Source organism: Triticum aestivum, chromosome 1B, assembly GCF_018294505.1.
Source record: "Triticum aestivum cultivar Chinese Spring chromosome 1B, IWGSC CS RefSeq v2.1, whole genome shotgun sequence".
NCBI classification, from domain to species: Eukaryota; Viridiplantae; Streptophyta; class Magnoliopsida; order Poales; family Poaceae; genus Triticum; species Triticum aestivum.
The window spans coordinates 355,028,367-355,051,487 of NC_057795.1; the positions used below are offsets into that span (position 1 = coordinate 355,028,367).

At 47.5% G+C, this 23,121-nt stretch overlaps 1 protein-coding gene across 1 annotated transcript; it reads left to right on the forward strand.

The window, feature by feature from the left end:
* Positions 1-631: 631 nt before the first annotated feature.
* On the forward strand, positions 632-3,028 carry LOC123091318 (bZIP transcription factor 29). Its single transcript, XM_044512797.1, has 4 exons — positions 632-1,496; positions 1,595-1,727; positions 1,855-1,939; positions 2,562-3,028. The coding sequence occupies exons 1-4, from the start codon at positions 757-759 to the stop codon at positions 2,768-2,770; spliced, it is 1,167 nt and encodes a 388-aa protein (XP_044368732.1). The 5' UTR covers positions 632-756; the 3' UTR covers positions 2,771-3,028.
* The last annotated feature ends 20,093 nt before the right edge of the window (positions 3,029-23,121 follow it).

A 23,121-nucleotide genomic window follows, 5' to 3' on the forward strand; every position in this document is an offset into this window, starting at 1 on the left:
CCAGCATGCATGGGCTCCACACGGTTTTTCCAAAGTCGCTTTCTCGGAGGCGTTTCGCGAATTCTTCCACACCGATTGAGCATCCTGCTTGATTCGCGGCCTCTTTCTAGCTTCCGACCCGTGCAGGTGGCATGCACGCCCCTCGCGCGAACGAACTGTACTGTTCCCTCCCAAGCCTCCGGCAAGCGTAACACGGGGAGCTTCAAACCAGGTTGATGGTTGTTGATGCAATGAAAGCAACGCGTGCAAGTAAGTAAATTGGCAAGTGACTCATCCGGTACCGCTGCCCAACTGCATTCCTCAGAACAACCACGATCAACAGCACCCACAGTGGCAAAAACTTCAGTACCTGACTACTCGCTCTGACATGCGTATGTGAACCGTAGTACTACAGTCTACAGATGAGTAGAGTACTACACTCTTTGAGCATTCTTCCAATCCAACCCTGTAAAAAAACTTGGGCAGGCGGGCAGCCCGAAGCGGATGCGCCTGCTGCTTGCCCCTGCCGCCTGCCGGCTCGCTGCAGAATCCCACGACGGAATGATGGGCCACCACCTGGACGAAAAAGGGAAGGCCTCTCCGGTCTCGGCCACGCAGCGATTATAATAAGCCCTCCAAACCGCGTGGGCACGGGCACCCCGCGCGAAACAAACTCCGCCGAGACGAGCGCATCATTCCACCACCTCCATCCCATCGCAAACACACGACACGAGACGAGAACGCGCGCGCCACCGCTCTGCCAAGCCAGCCAGGAATATGGGCACCACGAACGAGCTGATGCACCGCCACGTCCAGGCGGCCGCCGTGCCGCCGCCGCCCACGTCCTTCGCGGCGGCCGGCGGCAGGAGCATGACGCCCGGGCAGGGGCAGGGTGGCAGGCAGCGGGCGGGGCTGCCGCCGACGCCGCCCTCGGGGGCCGGCTCCCACTCCCTGCACGTCGCGGACGCGTGCATGCAGATGCAGGACGACTCGGCGCCGCGCAAGGCGCACCGCCGGTCCCGCAGCGACGTCCCGTTCGGCTACTTCCCGCCGCCGTCCCCCAAGACGGAGTCCGGCTGGGGCCTCCCCTGCGCCGGCGGAGGCGGCGGCGGCGACGAGCTGTTCAACGCGTTCATGAGCATGGAGGGCATGGACGGGCTGAACAGCTCCGACGGGGACAGCCGCGGGAGCAGCATGCCTCCGGCGAACGGCGCCGACAGCAGCGAGAACGAGTCGGAGGACTACGGCGGCGTCGAGAGCCAGGTCTTCCTCTGGGGCGAGGCCGGCAAGAAGAGGAACGCCGCCGGGGAGCCGGCGGCCGCGGCGGCTCGCCACGCGCGGAGCCTGTCCATGGACAGCCTCATGGGGAAGCTGAGCTTCTCGGCCAACGGCGGGGAGCCGAGCAAGTTCAGCCTGGAGTTCGGCAGCGGCGAGTTCACCCCGGCCGAGATGAAGCGGATCATGGCCGACGAGAAGCTCGCCGAGATGGCCCTCGCCGACCCAAAGCGCGTCAAGAGGTAGGCCCCCGTCACAGCTAATCACAATGCACATCAATGCACTGCTACCGAGCTGGACTGACATGACATGTCACTCCGATTGCGCCTGCTCTTCGCAGGGTGCTCGCCAATAGGCAGTCGGCGGCGCGGTCCAAGGAGCGGCGGATGCGGTACATCGCCGAGCTGGAGCACAAGGTGCAGATCCTGCAGACGGAGGCCACCACCCTTTCCGCGCAGCTGACTCATCTACAGGTACATCCACCACCACCCATCCGTGCGTGCACTATGCAGGCAATGTTCCTGGCCACCGGTCACTCGTTGATCCACAGTTTTTATGGCGCTAAAATCTTCTTCTTTATCTTCTTCCTCTTTGTTGCAGCGCGATTCGTCGGGGCTGGCCACGCACAACAACGAGCTCAAGTTCCGGCTGCAGGCCATGGAGCAGCAGGTGCAGCTGCGCGACGGTGAGCAACCATCGAATTCCCGCAGTTCTTGCACACAAAAAAAAAATTCAGAGCAACTCTGTTCAAACCATCGATTTCGTTTGTGTTGTCGGTCGGTCGTAGTGCACCGGCGTGGTTGCATTTGCCCGTTAGTCGTCACCATGTAGAGTAGTGCGACACTGATACGATTAGCAAGGCTCTCGCATGTTGTTATTATTTTCTAATCATCGAGAGTTTGTCCTCTGACGAAGCTGTTAGTTGCCGGCATGTAGCCGGACGAGATTTATAATGCGTTTTGTTGGAATGACCGGACTACGAGGCGACTCCGTCAGACGCCGGATCCATTTCTTGGCTGCTTCTTTTTCTACCATACAAGATACAAGAATATTTAACTTGTTAATAAATCCAAGAAGGCTCCGTCGCCTTAGTTCATGTCACGATGTCGACGGGCACTAACCCTGTCACAAGAGGCCGGCAGTCCTAAGATAACACAAGTGGCTCAATCACCTTACATGTTTCATCATTCACGTCACATTACTATTGATGCCATGGATCCTTAATCTGTTTTGTTAATTGAACATTCCACATTTCTAGGAGTGCTATATTTTGGTATCCTGAAACACCTCCCTTTCTCTCTGAGCAGCTTTGAACGAGGCGCTCACTGGCGAGGTCCAGCGCCTGAAGCAGTCGGCGACGTCGGAGCGCGGCGGCGACGCGGGCTCGTCGAGCAACCTGGCGCAGCAAATGCAGCTCCGCTGCCAGAACCAGATGCTCGAGATGCACAAGCAGCAGCAGCAGCAGATACCGTTCTACCAGCTGGAGCAGCCGGAGCAGAATGGCGAGTCAAACTGATGGCTTCAGGAGGAAGAACCCAATCAAGTTCTAGTCCTTTTATATGATCTGAACGATTTACTACATTTCCTAACACATTTGTTTTGCACGTTGATCTCGTCTATAGATGTTTGTGCCTGTCCGGGGGGGAAATGTTCCGGCAGTGTATTATTTTTTCTGAATGTTCTTTTCGTCCCTTCCTGAACACACATTGTGGCTGGAATTAAAATGTCAGAACTAAATTCATTTGTAGTATATATCAAAATCTGTATTGAGTAATGTGTGTAGCTTCACGGTGTGAAACGACTTTCAGATATTTTTTCGGAAAAGAGGTTATCTCCCGGTCTCTGCATCAGAATGATGCATGCGGTCATCTTATTAAAAAGCAAATAGTCCTACAACGTGTCCAAGTCTCAAAAGGCAAAAGGGCTCTCAAAGAGCGAAAAACATAAAAGCAGGATAGCCACAACCGGCGAAATAAATAATAGATAGGAAACTAAACTATCCTATTACATGATCACCATCCAAACCGGTTTAAAATAGGCCGAGCTACCGTCTTGCAACGGATAGACCCAGTAACCATACACTCACTGGCATCCGTCGGAGTGAGTAGCGACCACATACGGATTAATGCAGTGGCTCGGAAGATGACCTGCAAGAAATGAATAGGTGTTGTTCTGTTAAAAATTAAATCGTTCCTGCAGTTCCATATAGCCCATAATAAAGCACATACTCCTACGCGGATATGCTTCGTTGTTTCTAACTCAATTCCATCTAGCCACGTCCCAGATAACGTGTGCATGGTATTTGGAGGAGTAATGTTAAACGCTATATGAACAGACCGCCATAAAATTTTGGCCATTGGGCAATCAAGAAAGAGGTGTTTGGTAGATTCATCATGACCACAGAAGCTACATCTTGAAGATCCTGTCCACTTACGTTTTGCAAAATTGTCCTTAGTGAGAATGACTTGTTTGTGAACAAACCACATGAACATTTTAATTTTTAAGGGCACTTTGACTTTCCAAATATGTACAGATCGAGGGATAGAGCCAAAGTTGATAATATTCAAATACATGGATTTTACCGAAAACACTCCATTCTTGGTTAGTTTCCAGTGCAACTGGTTTGGCTATTGAGAAAGGTGAAGATCCATCAATCTTCTCACAAGATGGAGCCAAGCTTCCCAACGGTTTCCCGCTAACGTACTCATGAATTGAATATTGAGAGGATTGGACTGTAATACTATTGCAACGTAAGCATCTCTAGGTTGAACAATATTATAAAGAGAAGGATATTGGATAGTTAGAGGCGTCTCCCCTAGCCACGTATCCTCCTGGAATCTCGTGGAAGTACCATTACCAACGCTAAATTTTGTCCTACGGAAGAAATCTGATTTCACTCTCATCGGTCCTTTCGAAAACGGCGAATCGGTTGGTCTAACCAACACCTGGGTAAGGTTTTAGAATGAAGGTACTTATTACGCAGAATCTGGGCCCATGTGGCATCAGTCTCTACAGATATCTTGTACAACCACTTGCTGAGAAGGCATCTGTTCTTCACCTCTAAATTTTCAATGCCAAGACCACCTTGATCTTTTGGTCTACAAATAATATCCCATTTAGCAAGTCTGTATTTTTGTTTTAACTCATCACTCTGCCAGAAAAAACGCGCTCGATAGAAGTCCAGTCTTTTTCGAACCCCAACTGGTACCTCGAAGAAAGACAAGAGAAACATTGGCATACTCGTGAGCACCGAATTCATGAGAATTAGTTGGCCTCCGTATGACATAAGTTTGCCCTTCCAGCAACTTAGTTTCTTTTCAAATCAATCCTCGGTGCACTACCATTCTTTGTTAGATAGCTTGCGATGGTGAATCGGTATGTCCAAGTATGTAAAAGGTAACGAACCTACCTCACGTCCAAACAGTTGTCTGTAAGCTTCTTGTTCGTCTTTAGCCCTCCCAAAGCAGAACAATTCACTTTTATGGAAATTAATCTTTAACTCTGACAACTGCTCCAACACAAGCTTCATATTTCTTGCTTTTGCCAAATCATGTTCCATGAAGATGATAGTATCATCAGCGTGCTGTAGAATGGACACTCCTCCGTCCACTAGATGCGGGACGATACCACCTACTTGGCCATTTTCTTTAGCTCTTCCTATTAGAATTGTGAACATGTCCACTACTATGTTGAACAAGATCGGTGACATCGAGTGAGGGAGTCCCGGATTAGGGGGTGTCCGGATGACCGGACTATAACCTTTGGCCGGACTCCTGGACTATGAAGATACAAGATTGAAGACTTCGTCCCGTGTCCGGATGGGACATTCCTTGGCGTGGAAGGCAAGCTTGGCGATACGGATATGTAGATCTCCTCCCATTGTAACCGACTCTGTGTAACCCTAGCCCTCTCCGGTGTCTATATAAACCGGAGGGTTTTAGTCCGTAGGACGAACAACAATCATACCATAGGCTAGCTTCTAGGGTTTAGCCTCTCTGATCTCGTGGTAGATCTACTCTTGTACTACCCATATCATCAATATTAATCAAGCAGGAGTAGGGTTTTACCTCCATCGAGAGGGCCCGAACCTGGGTAAAAACATCGTGTGCCTTGTCTCCTGTTAGCATCCGCCTAGACGCACAGTTCGGGACCCCCTACCCGAGATCCGCCGGTTTTGACACCGACATTGGTGCTTTCATTGAGAATTCCTCTGTGTCGTCATCTTTAGGCCCAATGGCTCCTCCGATCATCAACAACGACGCGGTCCAGGGTAAGACTTTTCTCCCCGGACAGATCTTCGTATTCGACGGCTTTGCACTGCGGGCCAATTCGCTTGGCCATCTGGAGCAGATCGAAAGCTACGCCCCTGGCCATCAGGTCAGATTGGGAAGTTTGAACTACACGGCTGACATCCGCGGAGACTTGATCTTCGACGGGTTCGAGCCACAGTCAAGCGTGCCGCACTGTCACGATGGGCATGATCTAGCTCTGCCGTCGAACAGTGCCCAGGAGGCCGCCCCAGTGTCCGCTCCGACCCTTAGTTCGGAGCCGACTACGCCAATCGAGGACGGGTGGGTGGACACCGCCTTGGGGGCTGCAATCTCTACGGTGATCGAGCCGAACACCAACCTTGTCCTTTGCGAAGCTCGCGACTCCAAGGTGCCGGACTCCTATCTGGACTCCGAACCTTCCGCGCCCCTGCCGATCGAACCCGATTGGGCGCCGATCATGGAGTTCGCCGCCGTGGACATCTTTCAGCACTCGCCCTTCGGCGACATTCTGAATTCATTAAAGTTTCTCTCTCTATCAGGAGAGCCCTGGTGTAAGGGCATATTCTTTCCTCAGGTGTTTTGGTGATTGATGACAATGCTTTTGCGGACTAATCGTGTGCCTTGAGTTTCTCAGGTTATTCATATCTAGGCATGAGACGATTCGGTGCCCCTCGGAGACTATTGAAGTCGGCGTTGTTCTACGTTTCTCTTTGGTGGATTTGAGTCGTAGGAGAGCCGTACTATTAAGAGGGGGTCCGCGTCGGAAAGGTTTGGGTGGAATCAACACGTACACTTGTTCCTCCTTTCCCTGCACTTTGGAGCTTCCCTTCGTTATCTTGGTTGTACAGAAATCTGACGACTACTGCTGTGCTTGCGGTAGTACCGCAAGCACACGCGGTAGTACCGCTGGGTGTCACGGTAGTACCGCCCTTCTGGTGCGGTAGTACCGCGGCTCCCTGGCCTTGTGCCGCTCCGGTGCGGTAGTAGGGGCGGATGTAATTTTTTACATCCGCGCCCTCCACGGTAGTACCGCTCGTCCAGCGCGGTAGTACCGCGGAGGCCCACGGTAGTACCGCTCCCTAGGAGTCGTAGTACCGTGGTCCTCCTACCTAGTACCGCAGTGTCGCGGTAGTAGGCGCGGATGTAATTTTTTACATCCGCGCCCACACGGTAGTACCGCGCCTCGCGGGCGGTAGTACCGTGTCGGATTTTTGCACCTCCTCCGGTTCAGCGGAAGTAGGCACGGATGTAATTTATTTCATCCGCGCCCTTCCCAGGCCTTGACTTTCCTGCCTTGCGGTAGTACCGCAGGTGGGTGCAGTAGTACCGCGCAAGCGGTAGTACTGCCCCCTTATCAGGCTAGTTCCGGCCTGTGTTGCTGTCGCGGTAGTACTGTGGTCAGCCACGGTAGTACCGCACAGCCTCGCGGTAGTACCGCGCCCCTGGAGCGGTAGTACCATGTGTCGCGGGCTGAACATGTGGATAACAGTTGGAATTTGTCCACGACTATAAAAGGGGCGTCTTCTACCTCTAGTTGACTACCTCTTCCATCTCCAAGCTCCATTGTTGCTCCAAGCTCCTTTTTCACTCGATCTCTCTCCCTAGCTAATCAAACTTGTTGATTTGCTCGGGATTGGGTGACAAGTGCCCGATCTACACTTCCACCACAGGATATTTGATTCCCCCCACTTATCCCTTGCGGATCTTGTTACTCTTGGGTGTTGAGCACCCTAGACGGTTGAGGTCACCTCGAAGCCATACTCCATTGTGGTGAAGCTTCACAGGTTTATTGGGAGCCTCCAAGTGTTGTGGAGATAGCCCCAATCTTGTTTGTAAAGGTCCGATTGCCGCCTTCAAGGGCTCCAATAGTGGAATCACGGCATCTTGCATTGTGTGAGGGCGTGAGGAGATTACGGTGGCCCTAGTGGCTTCTTGGGGAGCATTGTGCCTCCACACTGCTCTGACGGAGACATACTTCCCCTTAAAAGGAAGGAACTTCGGTAACACATCCTCGTCTCCACCGGCTCCACTCTTGGTTATCTTATCCCTTTACTTTTGCAAGCTTACTTGTGCTATATCCATTGCTTGCTTGTGTGCTCATTGTCTTTGCATCATATAGGTTGTCCACGTAGTTGCACATCTAGACAACCTATTTCATTGCAAGTTTTAAATTGTTAAAGAAAAGTCTAAAAATTGTTAGTTGCCTATTCACCCCCCCTCTAGTCAACCAGATCGATCCTTTCAATTGGTATCAGAGCCTCGTCTCTTTATTAAGGACTTTGCCGTCCGAAGAGTATGGTTGACGTCAACGACGGTGCGGAGGAGCACTCCGGTGTGAATCCCGTCTCGTCTTCGGCCGAAGGGGGAACCTCGGTCTCTCATGAGGAATTCAATGTGGCTTTAGACACATTGAAAACCTCCATGATGGCCGAGGTTAAAAGCATGTTTACTGAATTCCTAGAGGGACTCAAACTATCTACCTCGCCGATGAAAGTGGGTGATCCCACTAACAAGGTGACGGATGCTAACCCCAACAAGGGGGAAGCTAATAGTGAAAAGAGTCCGTCTACTAGTGGTAGAAATGGCACCGGCATCTATGCCCATGTGGAACCCCCGGTGTATAAAGGACCGATCCCCTCTACGCATTTGAATCATGCCGGTCCTCCTCCTAAATATGTGAAAAATGAAGATTTTGATTCTTGGGTCTATCGCTTCAAGCGTCATTTAAAACATGTGAATACTAACCTTTGGAGAATTATTGAAGAAGGTTTCTATCCTCATGATCCAAGCAACTTCACCCCTCGAGAAGAAGTGGACAACCAATTCAATGAGAGTGCTCTCTTCATCATCCAAGATGCTATCCTTCCCGAAGATCTGCCTCATCTTCGACCTCATGTCATGGCTAAAGAAGCATGGAAGTGTGTCGAGCGTATGTATAGAGGAAGTGCTAGCATTCAACGCTCCAACTATGAAGTGGTGCAAGATGAAGCCGATGAGTTTGCAATGAAAGAGGATGAAGAACCTCGTGAGCTCTTTCGAAGAGTGACCAAACTTGCGATCGCACTCCGAGATCATGGGAGTAAAGACACGGATGACAACTGGATCAAGCGCAAGTTCCTCAAGGCCATGATGCCCTACAACAAGGCCATGTCCTCCATCATCCGCCAAAGACCGGACTTCCACTCCATGACCTCTGGTGAAGTGTTGGATGAGTTTGTTGCAATGAACATCTTGGATAAGACCGCCGACAATGCGGTGCTCCGTTCCCAAAGGGCAAAGAAGCCCAATCTTGCCTTGAAGGCCAAGGTTAGTGTGGAAGAAGAAGAGGAGGAGGAAGATGAGGAGAGCAACCCCGAGGACACGAAGTATGATTATCATGAGCACATGGCTCTTGCCTCTAGACAGTTTTGGAGTAAGAAGACTACAAGACCCAACTTCAACAAGAACAACTCAAGTGGCCTCAAAGGGAAGCAACGAGTTATAACTTGTTTCAACTGTGGCAATGTCAGTCATTTCGTTGCGGATTGTCCATACAAGAAGCGGGAAGACAATGGTGGCAAGTTCATTCGAAAAGACAAAGCCAAGTCCTTCCCCAACAAGAACAACTTCACCAAGAAGACTCCTTCTCGTGGGTTGGTGGTTCAAGAAGAATACCGTGAGGATGACGATGATGATGAAGATGGTGAAACAATGGCCATGGCATCCGTTGCCATTGTCTCAACTCCTCGGGTGTCTCTCTTCGATGCACCTAACGAGAACATCACCGCCAAGTGCCTCATGGCTAAGGCCACCAACAAGGTAACCCCCAACATCAAAACCACCATTATTCCTAACCCTCCTTCAACGGATGACTTTGATAATGGTAAGGGGTCTAATGAGGAGATCAATGAATTTGAGTCCTTCATGAGTAAGCTAAAGGGCAAATCCAAGAAGCATTCCGTTGCTCTCTTGGAACAACTTGGTGAAGCCAATGACATGATCGAGGCTCATGAAGAAACCATCACTAAGATGGAAAGTCATAGTCGTGACTATGCCGACGAGATATCGGATCTCTCTAATGCTCTTGAGGAAGAGCGTGAGCATCGTTTGACTCTTGAGGAGTCACACAACGATGATCATGCTAAACTAAAGAAAGTTCTTGATCATGCTCTTGTTGTGTCTCGTGCTCTAGCTTCCGAGAAGGCTAAACTTGGGGTTGATCATGTTAGACTCACGGAGGAGTTTGATGTACTTGACAAGGCCCACAAGGTCTTGAAAAGTGCTCATGCCACCCTCAAGGAGTCTCATGCTCAACTCCAAGTTAAGCTAACTAAGGAAAAGGCCACATTTCCTCACATGGTCTTAACTGATAATGCAAATGCTACTAACCCATGTTGTGAGCATGTGCATCTTGTGGAGGAAAATGCCAAGTTGAAGGAACAACTCGAGAAAGGTCTTGTGTCATGCATACAAGGTGAGAAGAACCTAAATGACCTTTTGAGCAATCAAAAGGAAGTTGTGGGAAAGGAGGGAGTTGGGTTCGCACCCAAGTCCAAGAACAAGAAGAAGATCAAGGAGAAGAAGAGCAAGACCAATCGACCTCCTCCGCTCATGCAAACCTTTGTGAAGGAGGGAGAAGGTGCTCCTAAGGAGAAGAAGAACAATGGGAAGAGCCGTGAAGCCAAAGAGCGCAACACCATCTCTCCCAACAAAGCCGGCGACTTTAACCCCTCTTATGTGTTGTGCCGTGCTAGTGATGGACATGTTTATGCTAAATTTGTTGGTTCTCCTTATGAGTACATTGAATGGTCTATTTGGGGTTCCTAAGACCCTTGTTACTAACATCAAAGGACCAATTACTCAATGGGTACCTAAAACCAAGCATTGATCTCTTGTAGGTGTTTGCTTCTGGTGGGGGATCATGGTTGCTCGATAGTGGAGCAACAAATCATATGACCGGGAGCAAGGACTTGGTGGTGGACATGCACAATATCCCATCTATGCCCACCAATGTCTAATGGGGTGATGCCTCACATTCTAAGGTATTGGGTCTTGGCAAGGTTGTCATTTCTCATGATCTAACAATCGAGAAAGTCATGCTTGTTGAGTCCCTTGCGTTCAATTTACTTTCTGTTCGTCAACTCGCACTCATGGGTTTTGCCACCTTCTTTGATATTAATACCGTGGCCCTCTTGTGGAGCAAGACTCTTAAAGTAGCCTTTGTTGGGCATGTCGAGAAGGGTCTCTATGTGGTTAACTTCTCGGAGCAACCCACTAAGACCGCGACATACCTAATGGCTAAAGTTGATGTGGGATGGCTTTGGCATCGCCGTTTAGCCCACATCAATATGAGATCTTTGCAAAGTCTTCTCAAGGGGGACCATGTCCATGGACTAACGAATGTTAGTTTTGCCAAAGATCGTGTTTGCAGTGCTTGTATCGAAGGAAAGCTTCATGAGACGGCTCACCCTCCCACGACTATCATCTACTCGAAGAGACCCTTGGAGCTCCTCCACATGGACCTCATTGGGCCCCCATACTTTGATAGTCTTGGGGGTAGAAAGTACTGCTTGGTGATAGTGGATGATTATTCAAGATCCACTTAGGTATACTTCTTCAAGAGGAAGAGTGAGACCCAACAAACCATCATCGACTTTGCAAATGAAGCTTAATGTCAACATGATGCAAAGATCTTGACAATAAGAAGTGACAACGGCACCGAGTTCAAGAACTACACCTTGGATGAGTTTCTTAGTGATGAAGGGATCAAGCATCAATATTCTGCACCATATACCCCTCAACAAAATGGTGTTGCGGAGAGAAAGAACCGGACGTTGATGGATGCGGCAAGGACCATGATGGCGGAATTCAAGTCTCCATACAACTTCTAGGCCGAAGCCATCAACACAGCTTGTCATGCATCCAATCGGCTCTATCTCCACAAAGGCTTGAACAAGACTCCGTATGAGATACTCACCGGGAACAAGCCCAATCTCAAGTACTTCCGAGTGTTCGGGTGTAAGTGTTTCATTCTCAAGAAAGGTGTTCATTTGTCTAAATTTGAAGCTAGAGCTCATGAGGGCATATTTGTTGGTTATGATACAAACTCTCATGCTTACCGTGTTCTCAACAAGTCCAACGGACTCATTGAGGAGACGTGTAACGTAGAGTTTGATGAAAATAACAGCTCCCAAGTGGAGCAAAGTGGTACTTGTGATGTAGGTGATGAAATTCCTCCCCAAGCCATAAGAAGAATGGGTATTGGTCATATCCTACCCATTGAGGAACCCCTTGTGGCCGAAGGAGAAGGACAATGCTCCACTCAAGTGGAGCCATAACCTCCCCAAGACCCACACGCTTCCGAAGAACAAAGTAAAGGCCCTCACCTTCATGAACAAGACCAAGGGCAAGATCAACCTCAAGATGGAGTTGAATCTCCAAATGATGCCCAAGGTCAAGTTCTCCCCCTTGAGCAAGTTCAAGATCATGAGCAAGCTCAAGACGGTGCTCAAGATGATCAATTTAACCTTCCTCCTTCCACTCCCGAGGAAGAATTAGAGCGTCGTGCCGCGAAGATTGCTTCCAAACTCACCACCCAAGGCCATCTCATGGAAAACGTGGTTGGAAGTCTAAGAAAGGGGGTAAGCACTCGTAGACAATTAGCTAACTATTGTGAACATCATGCGTTTGTCTCTTGTGTTGAACCCCAAAAGGTCTATGAGGCGCTCGAAGACTCGGATTGGCTCAATGCCATGCATGAAGAAATAAACAACTTCAAGTACAACAAGGTGTGGAGATTGGTGCCAAGACCTTCGGGGAACCACAACGTCATTGGAACAAAGTGGATCTTCAAGAATAAGCAAGATGCTCATGGGAACATCATTCGCAACAAGGCAAGATTGGTAGCACAAGGCTACTCCCAAGTCGAGGGCATCGACTACGGTGAAACCTTTGCTCCCGTTGCTCGTCTTGAATCCATTCGTTTGTTGATTGCTTATGCTTCCCATCACAACTTTAAGTTGCAACAAATGGATGTGAAAAGTGCTTTTCTTAATGGTCCCATTAATGAGTTGGTTTATGTCAAGCAACCCCCCGGGTTCGAGGACCCCTACTTCCCGGATCACGTGTATCAACTCGATAAGGCACTCTATGGCCTTAAACAAGCCCCACGCGCGTGGTATGACCACCTTACCGAGTTGCTACAAGATCGTGGATTTGAAGTAGGACAAATCGATCCCACTCTTTTTACTAAGAAGGTCAAAGGGGAGTTGTTTGTATGCCAACTATATGTTGATGATATTATCTTTGGTTCTCCTAACAAAGCTTTCAATGAGGAATTTGCCGCTCTCATGACCTCCAAGTTCAAGATGTCTTCGATGGGAGAGTTGAAGTTCTTCCTTGGTTTTGACATCAAACAACGAAGAGAAGGAACCTTCATCAACCAAGTCAAATACACTCAAGACATGCTTAAAAGATTCAAGCTAAGTGATGTCAAGCCGGCTTCTACACCAATGCCTACCAAGTGCCAACTTGACATCGATCCCAATGGTAAAGCGGTGGATCAAAAGGTATATCGCTCCATGATTGGCTCCTTGCTTTACCTTTGTGCATCTAGACCGGATATCATGTTGAGTGTGGGGATGTGTGCATGGTTTCAAGCCGCACCAAAGGAAAGTCACTTTGTGGCGGTCAAGCGAATCTTTCGATATTTGGCTCATACCCCAAACTTTGGCTTATGGTACCCAAGAGGAGCAAATTTCAAGCTTGAAGGTTTCACGGATTCCGATTGGGCGGGGGACAAAGTGGATAGGAAGTCCACTTCTGGAGGGTGCCAATTTCTTGGTTGCTCTTTGGTAAGTTGGTCTTCCAAGAAGCAAAGTTGTGTGTCCCTCTCGTCCACCGAAGTGGATTATGTGGCGGCCGGTAGTTGTTGTGCTCAACTCCTATGGATGAGGCAAACTTTAAAGGAGTACGGTGTCATTTGTGACAAAGTGCCTCTTTGGTGTGATAATGAAAGTGCCATCAAGATTTCTCTCAACCCGGTACAACACTTCAAGACGAAGCACATTGAGATTTGGTATCACTTCATCCGGGATCACATTAGGCGAGGGGAGATCGAGCTCAAGTATGTCAACGCTCATGATAACCTTGTAGATATTTTCATGAAGCCCTTGGATGAAGCAAGATTTCGCGAGTTAAGGCATGAGCTAAATATCATTAATTTGAGCAATGTGACTTGAACTCGTACACCCCCCACCACACTCAACGTGTTGTCTAGTTTAGGTGTAGGCATGGACATAGGGGGAGTGTTGTTCTCTCAATGAACTCTCCCTCCCCCCATTATGCATAAATCGATCACCTCTTTCACATTAGCCATTTTTAATGGTGCTTGTGCTTCAAAGACGAGTTTTGGTCATGGGCCCAAGGATAATTCTTCGCGGTGCCATACCATCCAACTCAAACATAGGTGGCTTCGGCCACCGCCCTCTCTCCTCGAGAGGCTTTGTCGCTGGTGGTTTCTAGTTATCTTCTTGCCTCTGGTGTGTGCGTGTTCTTGTGTTTCTTGTGTGTGAAAAGTTTCCGTGCAAAGGCCTCTTCTTTTTGTGTTGAAACTTGCGGTGTCTTGAGCTCACGGTAGTACTGCGGTCGGCCACGGTACTACCGCGGCCTGCCACGGTACTACCGCTAGCGGGAGCATGGTACTACCGTCACCACGCGGCAGTAATTTTTTACTGCCGCCTGGTTGAGCGGTACTACCGCCTCGGTGCGGTACTTCCGCCCGAGCGGTACTACCGCGATGATACGCGGTACTACCGTGCCGGTTCGAGCGCGTGGGGATAAGGACGGGCAGGGGAGTTTTAACTGAAGGAAATATGCCCTAGAGGCAATAATAAAGTTATTATTTATTTCCTTATAATCATGATAAATGTTTATTATTCATGCTAGAATTGTATTTACCGGAAACATAATACATGTGTGAATACATAGACAAACAAAGTGTCACTAGTATGCCTCTACTTGACTAGCTTGTTAATCAAAGATGGTTATGTTTCCTAACCATGAACAATGAGTTGTTATTTGATTAACGAGGTCACATCATTAGTAGAATGATCTGATTGACATGACCCATTCCATTAGCTTAGCACCCGATCGTTTAGTATGTTGCTATTGCTTTCTTCATGACTTATACATGTTCCTATGACTATGAGATTATGCAACTCCCGTTTACCGGAGGAACACTTTGGGTACTACCAAACGTCACAACGTAACTGGGTGATTATAAAGGAGTACTACAGGTGTCTCCAATGGTCGATGTTGGGTTGGCGTATTTCGAGATTAGGATTTGTCACTCCGATTGTCGGAGAGGTATCTCTGGGCCCTCTCGGTAATACACATCACATAAGCCTTGCAAGCATTACAACTAATATGTTAGTTGTGAGATGATGTATTAACGAGTAAAGAGACTTGCCGGTAACGAGATTGAACTAGGTATTGGATACCGACGATCGAATCTCGGGCAAGTAACATACCAATGACAAAGGGAACAACGTATGTTGTTATGCGGTCTGACCGATAAAGATCTTCGTAGAATATGTAGGAGCCAATATGGGCATCCAGGTCCCGCTATTGGTTATTGACCGGAGACGTGTCTCGGTCATGTCTACATTGTTCTCGAACCCGTAGGGTCCGCACGCTTAAGGTTACGATGACAGTTATATTATGAGTTTATGCATTTTGATGTACCGAAGGTTGTTCGGAGTCCTGGATGTGATCACGGACATGACGAGGAGTCTCGAAATGGTCGAGACGTAAAGATTGATATATTGGAAGCCTATATTTGGATATCGGAAGTGTTCCGGGTGAAATCGGGATTTTTCCGGAATACCGGGAGGGTTACCGGAACCCCCCGGGAGCTATTTGGGCCATAGTGGGCCTTAGTGGAAAAGAGAAGGGGCTGCCCTAGTTGGGCTACGCGCCCCCCCTTCCCCTAGTCCTATTAGGACTAGGAGAGGTGGCCGGCCCCCTCCTCCTCTTTTCCCCTCCGAGGAATCCTAGTTGGACTAGGATTGGAGGGGGAATCCTACTCCCAGAGGGAGTAGGACTCTCCTGCGCCTCCCCCCCTTGGCCGGCCAGCCTCCCCTCCTCTCCTCCTTTATATACGGAGGCAGGGGCACCTCTAAACACACAAGTTGACACAAGTTGATCCACGTGATCGATTCCTTAGCCGTGTGCGGTGCCCCCTGCCACCATATTCCTCGATAATACTGTAGCGGAGTTTAGGCGAAGCCCTGCTGCTGTAGTTCATCAAGATCGTCACCACGCCGTCGTGCTGACGAAACTCTTCCCCGACACTTTGCTGGATCGGAGTCCGGGGATCGTCATCGAGCTGAACGTGTGCTCGAACTCGGAGGTGCCGTAGTTTCGGTGCTTGATCGGTTGGATCGTGAAGACGTACGACTACTTCCTCTACGTCGTGTCATCGCTTCCGCAGTCGGTCTGCGTTGGGTACGTAGACAACACTCTCCTCTCGTTGCTATGCATCACATGATCCTGTGTGCGCGTAGGAAAATTTTTGAAATTACTACGAAACCTAACAAGAACATCCTAAAATACCTGAAAAGGACTAAGGATATGTTTCTCGTATATGGAGGTGACAAAGAGCTCACCGTAAAAGGTTACGTTGATGCAAGCTTTGACACTGATCCGGACGATTCTAAATCGCAAACCGGATACGTGTTTACATTAAACGGTGGAGCTGTCAGTTGGTGCAGTTCTAAACAAAGCGTTGTAGCGGGATCTACATGTGAAGCGGAATACATAGCTGCTTCGGAAGCAGCAAATGAAGGAGTCTGGATGAAGGAGTTCATATCCGATCTAGGTGTCATACCTAGTGCATCGGGTCCAATGAAAATCTTTTGTGACAATACTGGTGCAATTGCCTTGGCAAAGGAATCCAGATTTCACAAAAGGACCAAACACATCAAGAGACGCTTCAACTCCATCCGGGATCTAGTCCAGGTGGGAGACATAGAGATTTGCAAGATACATACGGATCTGAATGTTGCAGACCCATTGACTAAGCCTCTTCCACGAGCAAAACATGATCAGCACCAAGGCTCCATGGGTGTTAGAATCATTACAGTGTAATCTAGATTATTGACTCTAGTGCAAGTGGGAGACTCAAGGAAATATGCCCTAGAGGCAATAATAAAAGTTATTATTTATTTCCTTATAATCATGATAAATGTTTATTATTCATGCTAGAAGTGTATTTACCGGAAACATAATACATGTGTGAATACATAGACAAACAAAGTGTCACTAGTATGCCTCTACTTGACTAGCTCGTTAATCAAAGATGGTTATGTTTCCTAACCATGAACAATGAGTTGTTATTTGATTAACGAGGTCACATCATTAGCAGAATGATCTGATTGACATGACCCATTCCATTAGCTTAGCACCCGATCGTTTAGTATGTTGCTATTGCTTTCTTCATGACTTATACATGTTCCTATGACTATGAGATTATGCAACTCCCGTTTACCGGAGGAACACTTTGGATACTACCAAACGTCACAACGTAACTGGGTGATTATAAAGGAGTACTACAGGTGTCTCCAATGGTCGATGTTGGGTTGGCGTATTTCGAGATTAGGATTTGTCACTCCGATTGTCGGAGAGGTATCTCTGGGCCCTCTCGGTAATACACATCACATAAGCCTTGCAAGCATTACAACTAATATGTTAGTTGTGAGATGATGTATTACGGAACGAGTAAAGAGACTTGCCGGTAACGAGATTGAACTAGGTATTGGATACCGACGATCGAATCTCGGGCAAGTAACATACCGATGACAAAGGGAACAACGTATGTTGTTATGCGGTCTGACCGATAAAGATCTTCGTAGAATATGTAGGAGCCAATATGGGCATCCAGGTTCCGCTATTGGTTATTGACCAGAGACGTGTCTCGGTCATGTCTACATTGTTCTCGAACCCGTAGGGTCCGCACGCTTAAGGTTACGATGACAGTTACATTATGAGTTTATGCATTTTGATGTACCGAAGGTTGTTCGGAGTCCCGGATGTGATCACGGACATGACGAGGAGTCTCGAAATGGTCGAGACGTAAAGATTGATATATTGGAAGCCTATGTTTGGACATCGGAAGTGTTCCGGGTGAAATCGGGATTTTACCGGGTTACCGGGAGGGTTACCGGAACCCCCCGGGAGCTATATGGGCCATAGTGGGCCTTAGTGGAAAAGAGAAGGGGCTGCCCTGGATGGGCTGCGCGCCTCCCCCCTCCCCTAGTCCTATTAGGACTAGGAGAGGTGGCCGGCCCCCTCCTCCTCTTTCCCCCCTCCGGGGAATCCTAATAGGAATAGGATTGGAGGGGAGTCCTACTCCCGGTAGGATTAGGACTCCTCCCGCGCCTCCCTCCTTGGCCGGCGCCTCCTCCCCCCCCCCTTGGCTCCTTTATATACTGAGGTAGAGGCACCCCAAAACACACAAGTTGACACAAGTTGATCCACGTGATCTGTTCCTTAGCCGTGTGCGGTGCCCCCTGCCACCATATTCCTCGATAATACTGTAGCGGAGTTTAGGCGAAGCCCTGCTGCTGTAGTTCATCAAGATTGTCACCACGCCGTCGTGCTGACGGAACTCTTCCCCGACACTTTGCTGGATCGGAGTCCGGGGATCGTCATCGAGCTGAACGTGTGCTCGAACTCGGAGGTGCCGTAGTTTCGGTGCTTGATCGGTTGGATCGTGAAGACGTACGACTACTTCCTCTACGTCGTGTCATCGCTTCCGCAGTCGGTCTACGTTGGGTACGTAGACAATACTCTCCCCTCGTTGCTATGCATCACATGATCCTGTGTGTGCGTAGGAATTTTTTTGAAATTACTACGAAACCCAACAGTGGCATCCGAGCCTAGGTTATTTATGTTGATGTTATATGCATGAGTAGAACACAAGTGAGTTGTGGACGATACAAGTCATACTGCCTACCAGCATGTCATACTTTGGTTCGGCGGTATTGTTGGACGAGACGACCCGGACCAACCTTACGCGTACGCTTACGCGAGACCGGTTCCCTCGACGTGCTTTGCACAGAGATGGCTTGCGGGCGACTGCCTATCCAACTTTAGTTGAACCAAGTATGGCTACGCCCGGTCCTTGCGAAGGTTAAAACGGAGTCTATTTGACAAACTATCGTTGTGGTTTTGATGCGTAGGTGAGATTGGTTCTTACTTAAGCCCGTAGCAGCCACGTAAAACATGCAACAACAAAGTAGAGGACGTCTAACTTGTTTTTGCAGGGCATGTTGTGATGTGATATGGTCAAGGCATGATGCTGAATTTTATTGTATGAGATGATCATGTTTTGTAACCGAGTTATCGGCAACTGGCAGGAGCCATATGGTTGTCGCTTTATTGTATGCAATGCAATCGCGATGTAATGCTTTACTTTATTACTAAACGGTAGTGATAGTCGTGGAAGCATAAGATTGGCGAGACGAAAACGATGCTACGATGGAGATCAAGGTGTCGCGCCGGTGACGATGGTGATCATGACGGTGCTTCGAAGATGGAGATCACAGGCACAAGATGATGATGACCATATCATATCACTTATATTGATTGCATGTGATGTTTATCTTTTTATGCATCTTATCTTGCTTTGATTGACGGTAGCATTATAAGATGATCTCTCACTAAATTATCAAGAAGTGTTCTCCCTGAGTATGCACCGTTGCCAAAGTTCGTCGTGCCCAGACACCACGTGATGATCGGGTGTGATAAGCTCTACGTCCATCTACAACGGGTGCAAGCCAGTTTTTGCACACGCAGAATACTCAGGTTAAACTTGACGAGCCTAGCATATGCAGATATGGCCTCGGAACACGGAGACCGAAAGGTCGAGCGTGAATCATATAGTAGATATGATCAACATAACGATGTTCACCATTGAAAACTACTCCATCTCACGTGATGATCGGTCATGGTTTAGTTGATTTGGATCACGTGATCACTTAGAGGATTAGAGGGATATCTATCTAAGTGGGAGTTCTTTAGTAATATGATTAATTGAACTTAAAATTTATCATGAACTTAGTCCGTGATAGTATCTTGCTTGTTTATGTTGGTTGTAGATAGATGGCTCGTGTTGTTGTTCCGTTGAATTTTAATGCGTTCCTTGACAAAAGCAAAGTTGAAAGATGATGGTAGCAATTACACGGACTGGGTCCGTAACTTGAGGATTATCCTCATTGCTGCACAGAAGAATTACGTCCTGGAAGCACCGCTGGGTGCCAGGCCTGCTGCTGGAGCAACACCAGATGTTGTGAACGTCTGGCAGAGCAAAGCTGATGACTACTCAATAGTTCAGTGTGCCATGCTTTACGGCTTAGAATCGGGACTTCAACGACGTTTTGAACGTCATGGAGCATATGAGATGTTCCAGGAGTTGAAGTTAATATTTCAAGCAAATGCCCGAATTGAGAGATATGAAGTCTCCAATAAGTTCTATAGCTGCAAGATGGAGGAGAACAGTTCTGTCAGTGAGCATATACTCAAAATGTCTGGGTATAATAATCACTTGATTCAATTGGGAGTTAATCTTCCGGATGATTGCGTCATTGACAAAATTCTCCAATCACTGCCACCAAGCTACAAGAGCTTCGTGATGAACTATAATATGCAAGGGATGAACAAGACTATTCCCGAGCTCTTCGCAATGCTGAAAGCTGCGGAGGTAGAAATCAAGAAGGAGCATCAAGTGTTGATGGTTAACAAGACCACTAGTTTCAAGAAAAAGGGCAAAGGGAAGAAGAAAGGGAACTTCAAGAAGAACGGCAAGCAAGTTGCTGTTCAAGAGAAGAAACCCAAGTCTGGACCTAAGCTTGAAACTGAGTGCTTCTACTGCAAGCAGACTGGTCACTGGAAGCGGAACTGCCCCAAGTATTTGGCGGATAAGAAGGATGTCAAGGTGAACAAAGGTATATGTGATATACATGTTATTGATGTGTACCTTACCAATGCTCGCAGTAGCACCTGGGTATTTGATACTGGTTCTGTTGCTAATATTTGCAACTCGAAACAGGGGCTACGGATTAAGCGAAGATTGGCTAAGGACGAGGTGACGATGCGCGTGGGAAACGGTTCCAAAGTCGATGTGATCGCGGTCGGCACGCTACCTCTACATCTACCTTCGGGATTAATATTAGACCTAAATAATTGTTATTTGGTGCCAGCGTTGAGCATGAACATTATATCTGGATCTTGTTTAATGCGAGACGGTTATTCATTTAAATCAGAGAATAATGGTTGTTCTATTTATATGAGTAATATCTTTTATGGTCATGCACCCTTGAAGAGTGGTCTGTACTTATTAGATCTCGATAGTAGTAATACACATATTCATAATGTTGAAACCAAAAGATGCAGAGTTGATAATGAAAGTGCAACTTATTTGTGGCACTGTCGTTTAGGTCATATCGGTGTAAAACGCATGAAGAAACTCCATACTGATGGACTTTTGGAACCACTTGATTATGAATCACTTGGTACTTGCGAACCGTGCCTCATGGGCAAGATGACTAAAACACCGTTCTCCGGTACTGTGGAGAGAGCAACAGATTTGTTGGAAATCATACATACCGATGTATGTGGTCCGATGAATATTGAGGCTCGTGGCGGATATCGTTATTTTCTCACCTTCACAGATGATTTAAGCAGATATGGATATATCTACTTAATGAAGCATAAGTCTGAAACATTTGAAAAGTTCAAAGAATTTCAGAGTGAAGTTGAAAATCATCGTAACAAGAAAATAAAGTTTCTACGATCTGATCGTGGAGGAGAATATTTGAGTTACGAGTTTGGTGCACATTTGAAAAACTGTGGAATAGTTTCGCAACTCACGCCACCCGGAACACCACAACGCAATGGTGTGTCCGAACGTCGTAATCGTACTTTACTAGATATGGTGCGATCTATGATGTCTCTTACAGATTTACCGCTATCATTTTGGGGTTATGCTTTAGAGACGGCCACATTCACGTTAAATAGGGCACCATCAAAATCCGTTGAGACGACGCCTTATGAACTGTGGTTTGGCAAGAAACCAAAGTTGTCGTTTCTTAAAGTTTGGGGCTGCGATGCTTATGTGAAAAAGCTTCAACCTGATAAGCTCGAACCCAAATCGGAGAAATGTGTCTTCATAGGATACCCAAAGGAAACTGTTGGGTACACCTTCTATCACAGATCCGAAGGCAAGACATTCGTTGCTAAGAATGGATCATTTCTAGAGAAGGAGTTTCTCTCGAAAGAAGTGAGTGGGAGGAAAGTAGAACTTGACGAGGTAACTGTACCTGCTCCCTTACTGGAAAGTAGTTCATCACAGAAAACTGTTTCAGTGACACCTACACCGGTTAGTGAGGAAGCCAATGATAATGATCATGAAACTTCAGATCAAGATACTACTGAACCTCGTAGATCAACCAGAGTAAGATCCGCGCCAGAGTGGTACGGTAATCCTGTTCTGGAAGTCATGCTACTAGATCATGATGAACCTACGAACTATGAAGAAGTGATGGTGAGCCCAGATTCCGCAAAATGGCTTGAAGCCATGAAATCCGAGATGGGATCCATGTATGAGAACAAAGTATGGACTTTGGTTGACTTGCCCGATGATCGGCAAGCAATTGAGAATAAATGGATCTTTAAGAAGAAGACTGACGCTGATGGTAATGTTACTGTCTACAAAGCTCGACTTGTCGCAAAAGGTTTTCGGCAAGTTCAAGGGGTTGACTACGATGAGACCTTCTCACTCGTAGCGATGCTTAAGTCCGTCCGAATCATGTTAGCGATTGCCGCATTTTATGATTACGAAATTTGGCAAATGGATGTCAAAACTGCATTCCTGAATGGATTTCTAGAAGAAGAGTTGTATATGATGCAACCGGAAGGTTTTGTCGATCCAAAGCGAGCTAACAAAGTGTGCAAGCTCCAGCGATCCATTTATGGACTGGTGCAAGCCTCTCGGAGTTGGAATAAACGTTTTGATAGTGTGATCAAAGCATTTGGTTTTATACAGACTTTCGGAGAAGCCTGTATTTACAAGAAAGTGAGTGGGAGCTCTATAGCATTTCTGATATTATATGTGGATGACATATTACTGATTGGAAATGATATAGAATTTCTGGATAGCATAAAGGGATACTTGAATAAAAGTTTTTCAATGAAAGACCTCGGTGAAGCTGCTTACATATTAGGCATTAAGATCTATAGAGATAGATCAAAACGCTTAATTGGACTTTCACAAAGCACATACCTTGACAAAATTTTGAAGAAGTTCAAAATGGATCAAGCAAAGAAAGGGTTCTTGCCTGTGTTACAAGGTGTGAAATTGAGTAAGACTCAATGCCCGACCACTGCAGAAGATAGAGAGAATATGAAAGATGTTCCCTATGCATCAGCCATAGGATCTATCATGTATGCAATGCTGTGTACCAGAACTGATGTATGCCTTGCTATAAGTTTAGCAGGGAGGTACCAAAGTAATCCAGGAGTGGATCACTGGACAGCGGTCAAGAACATCCTGAAATAC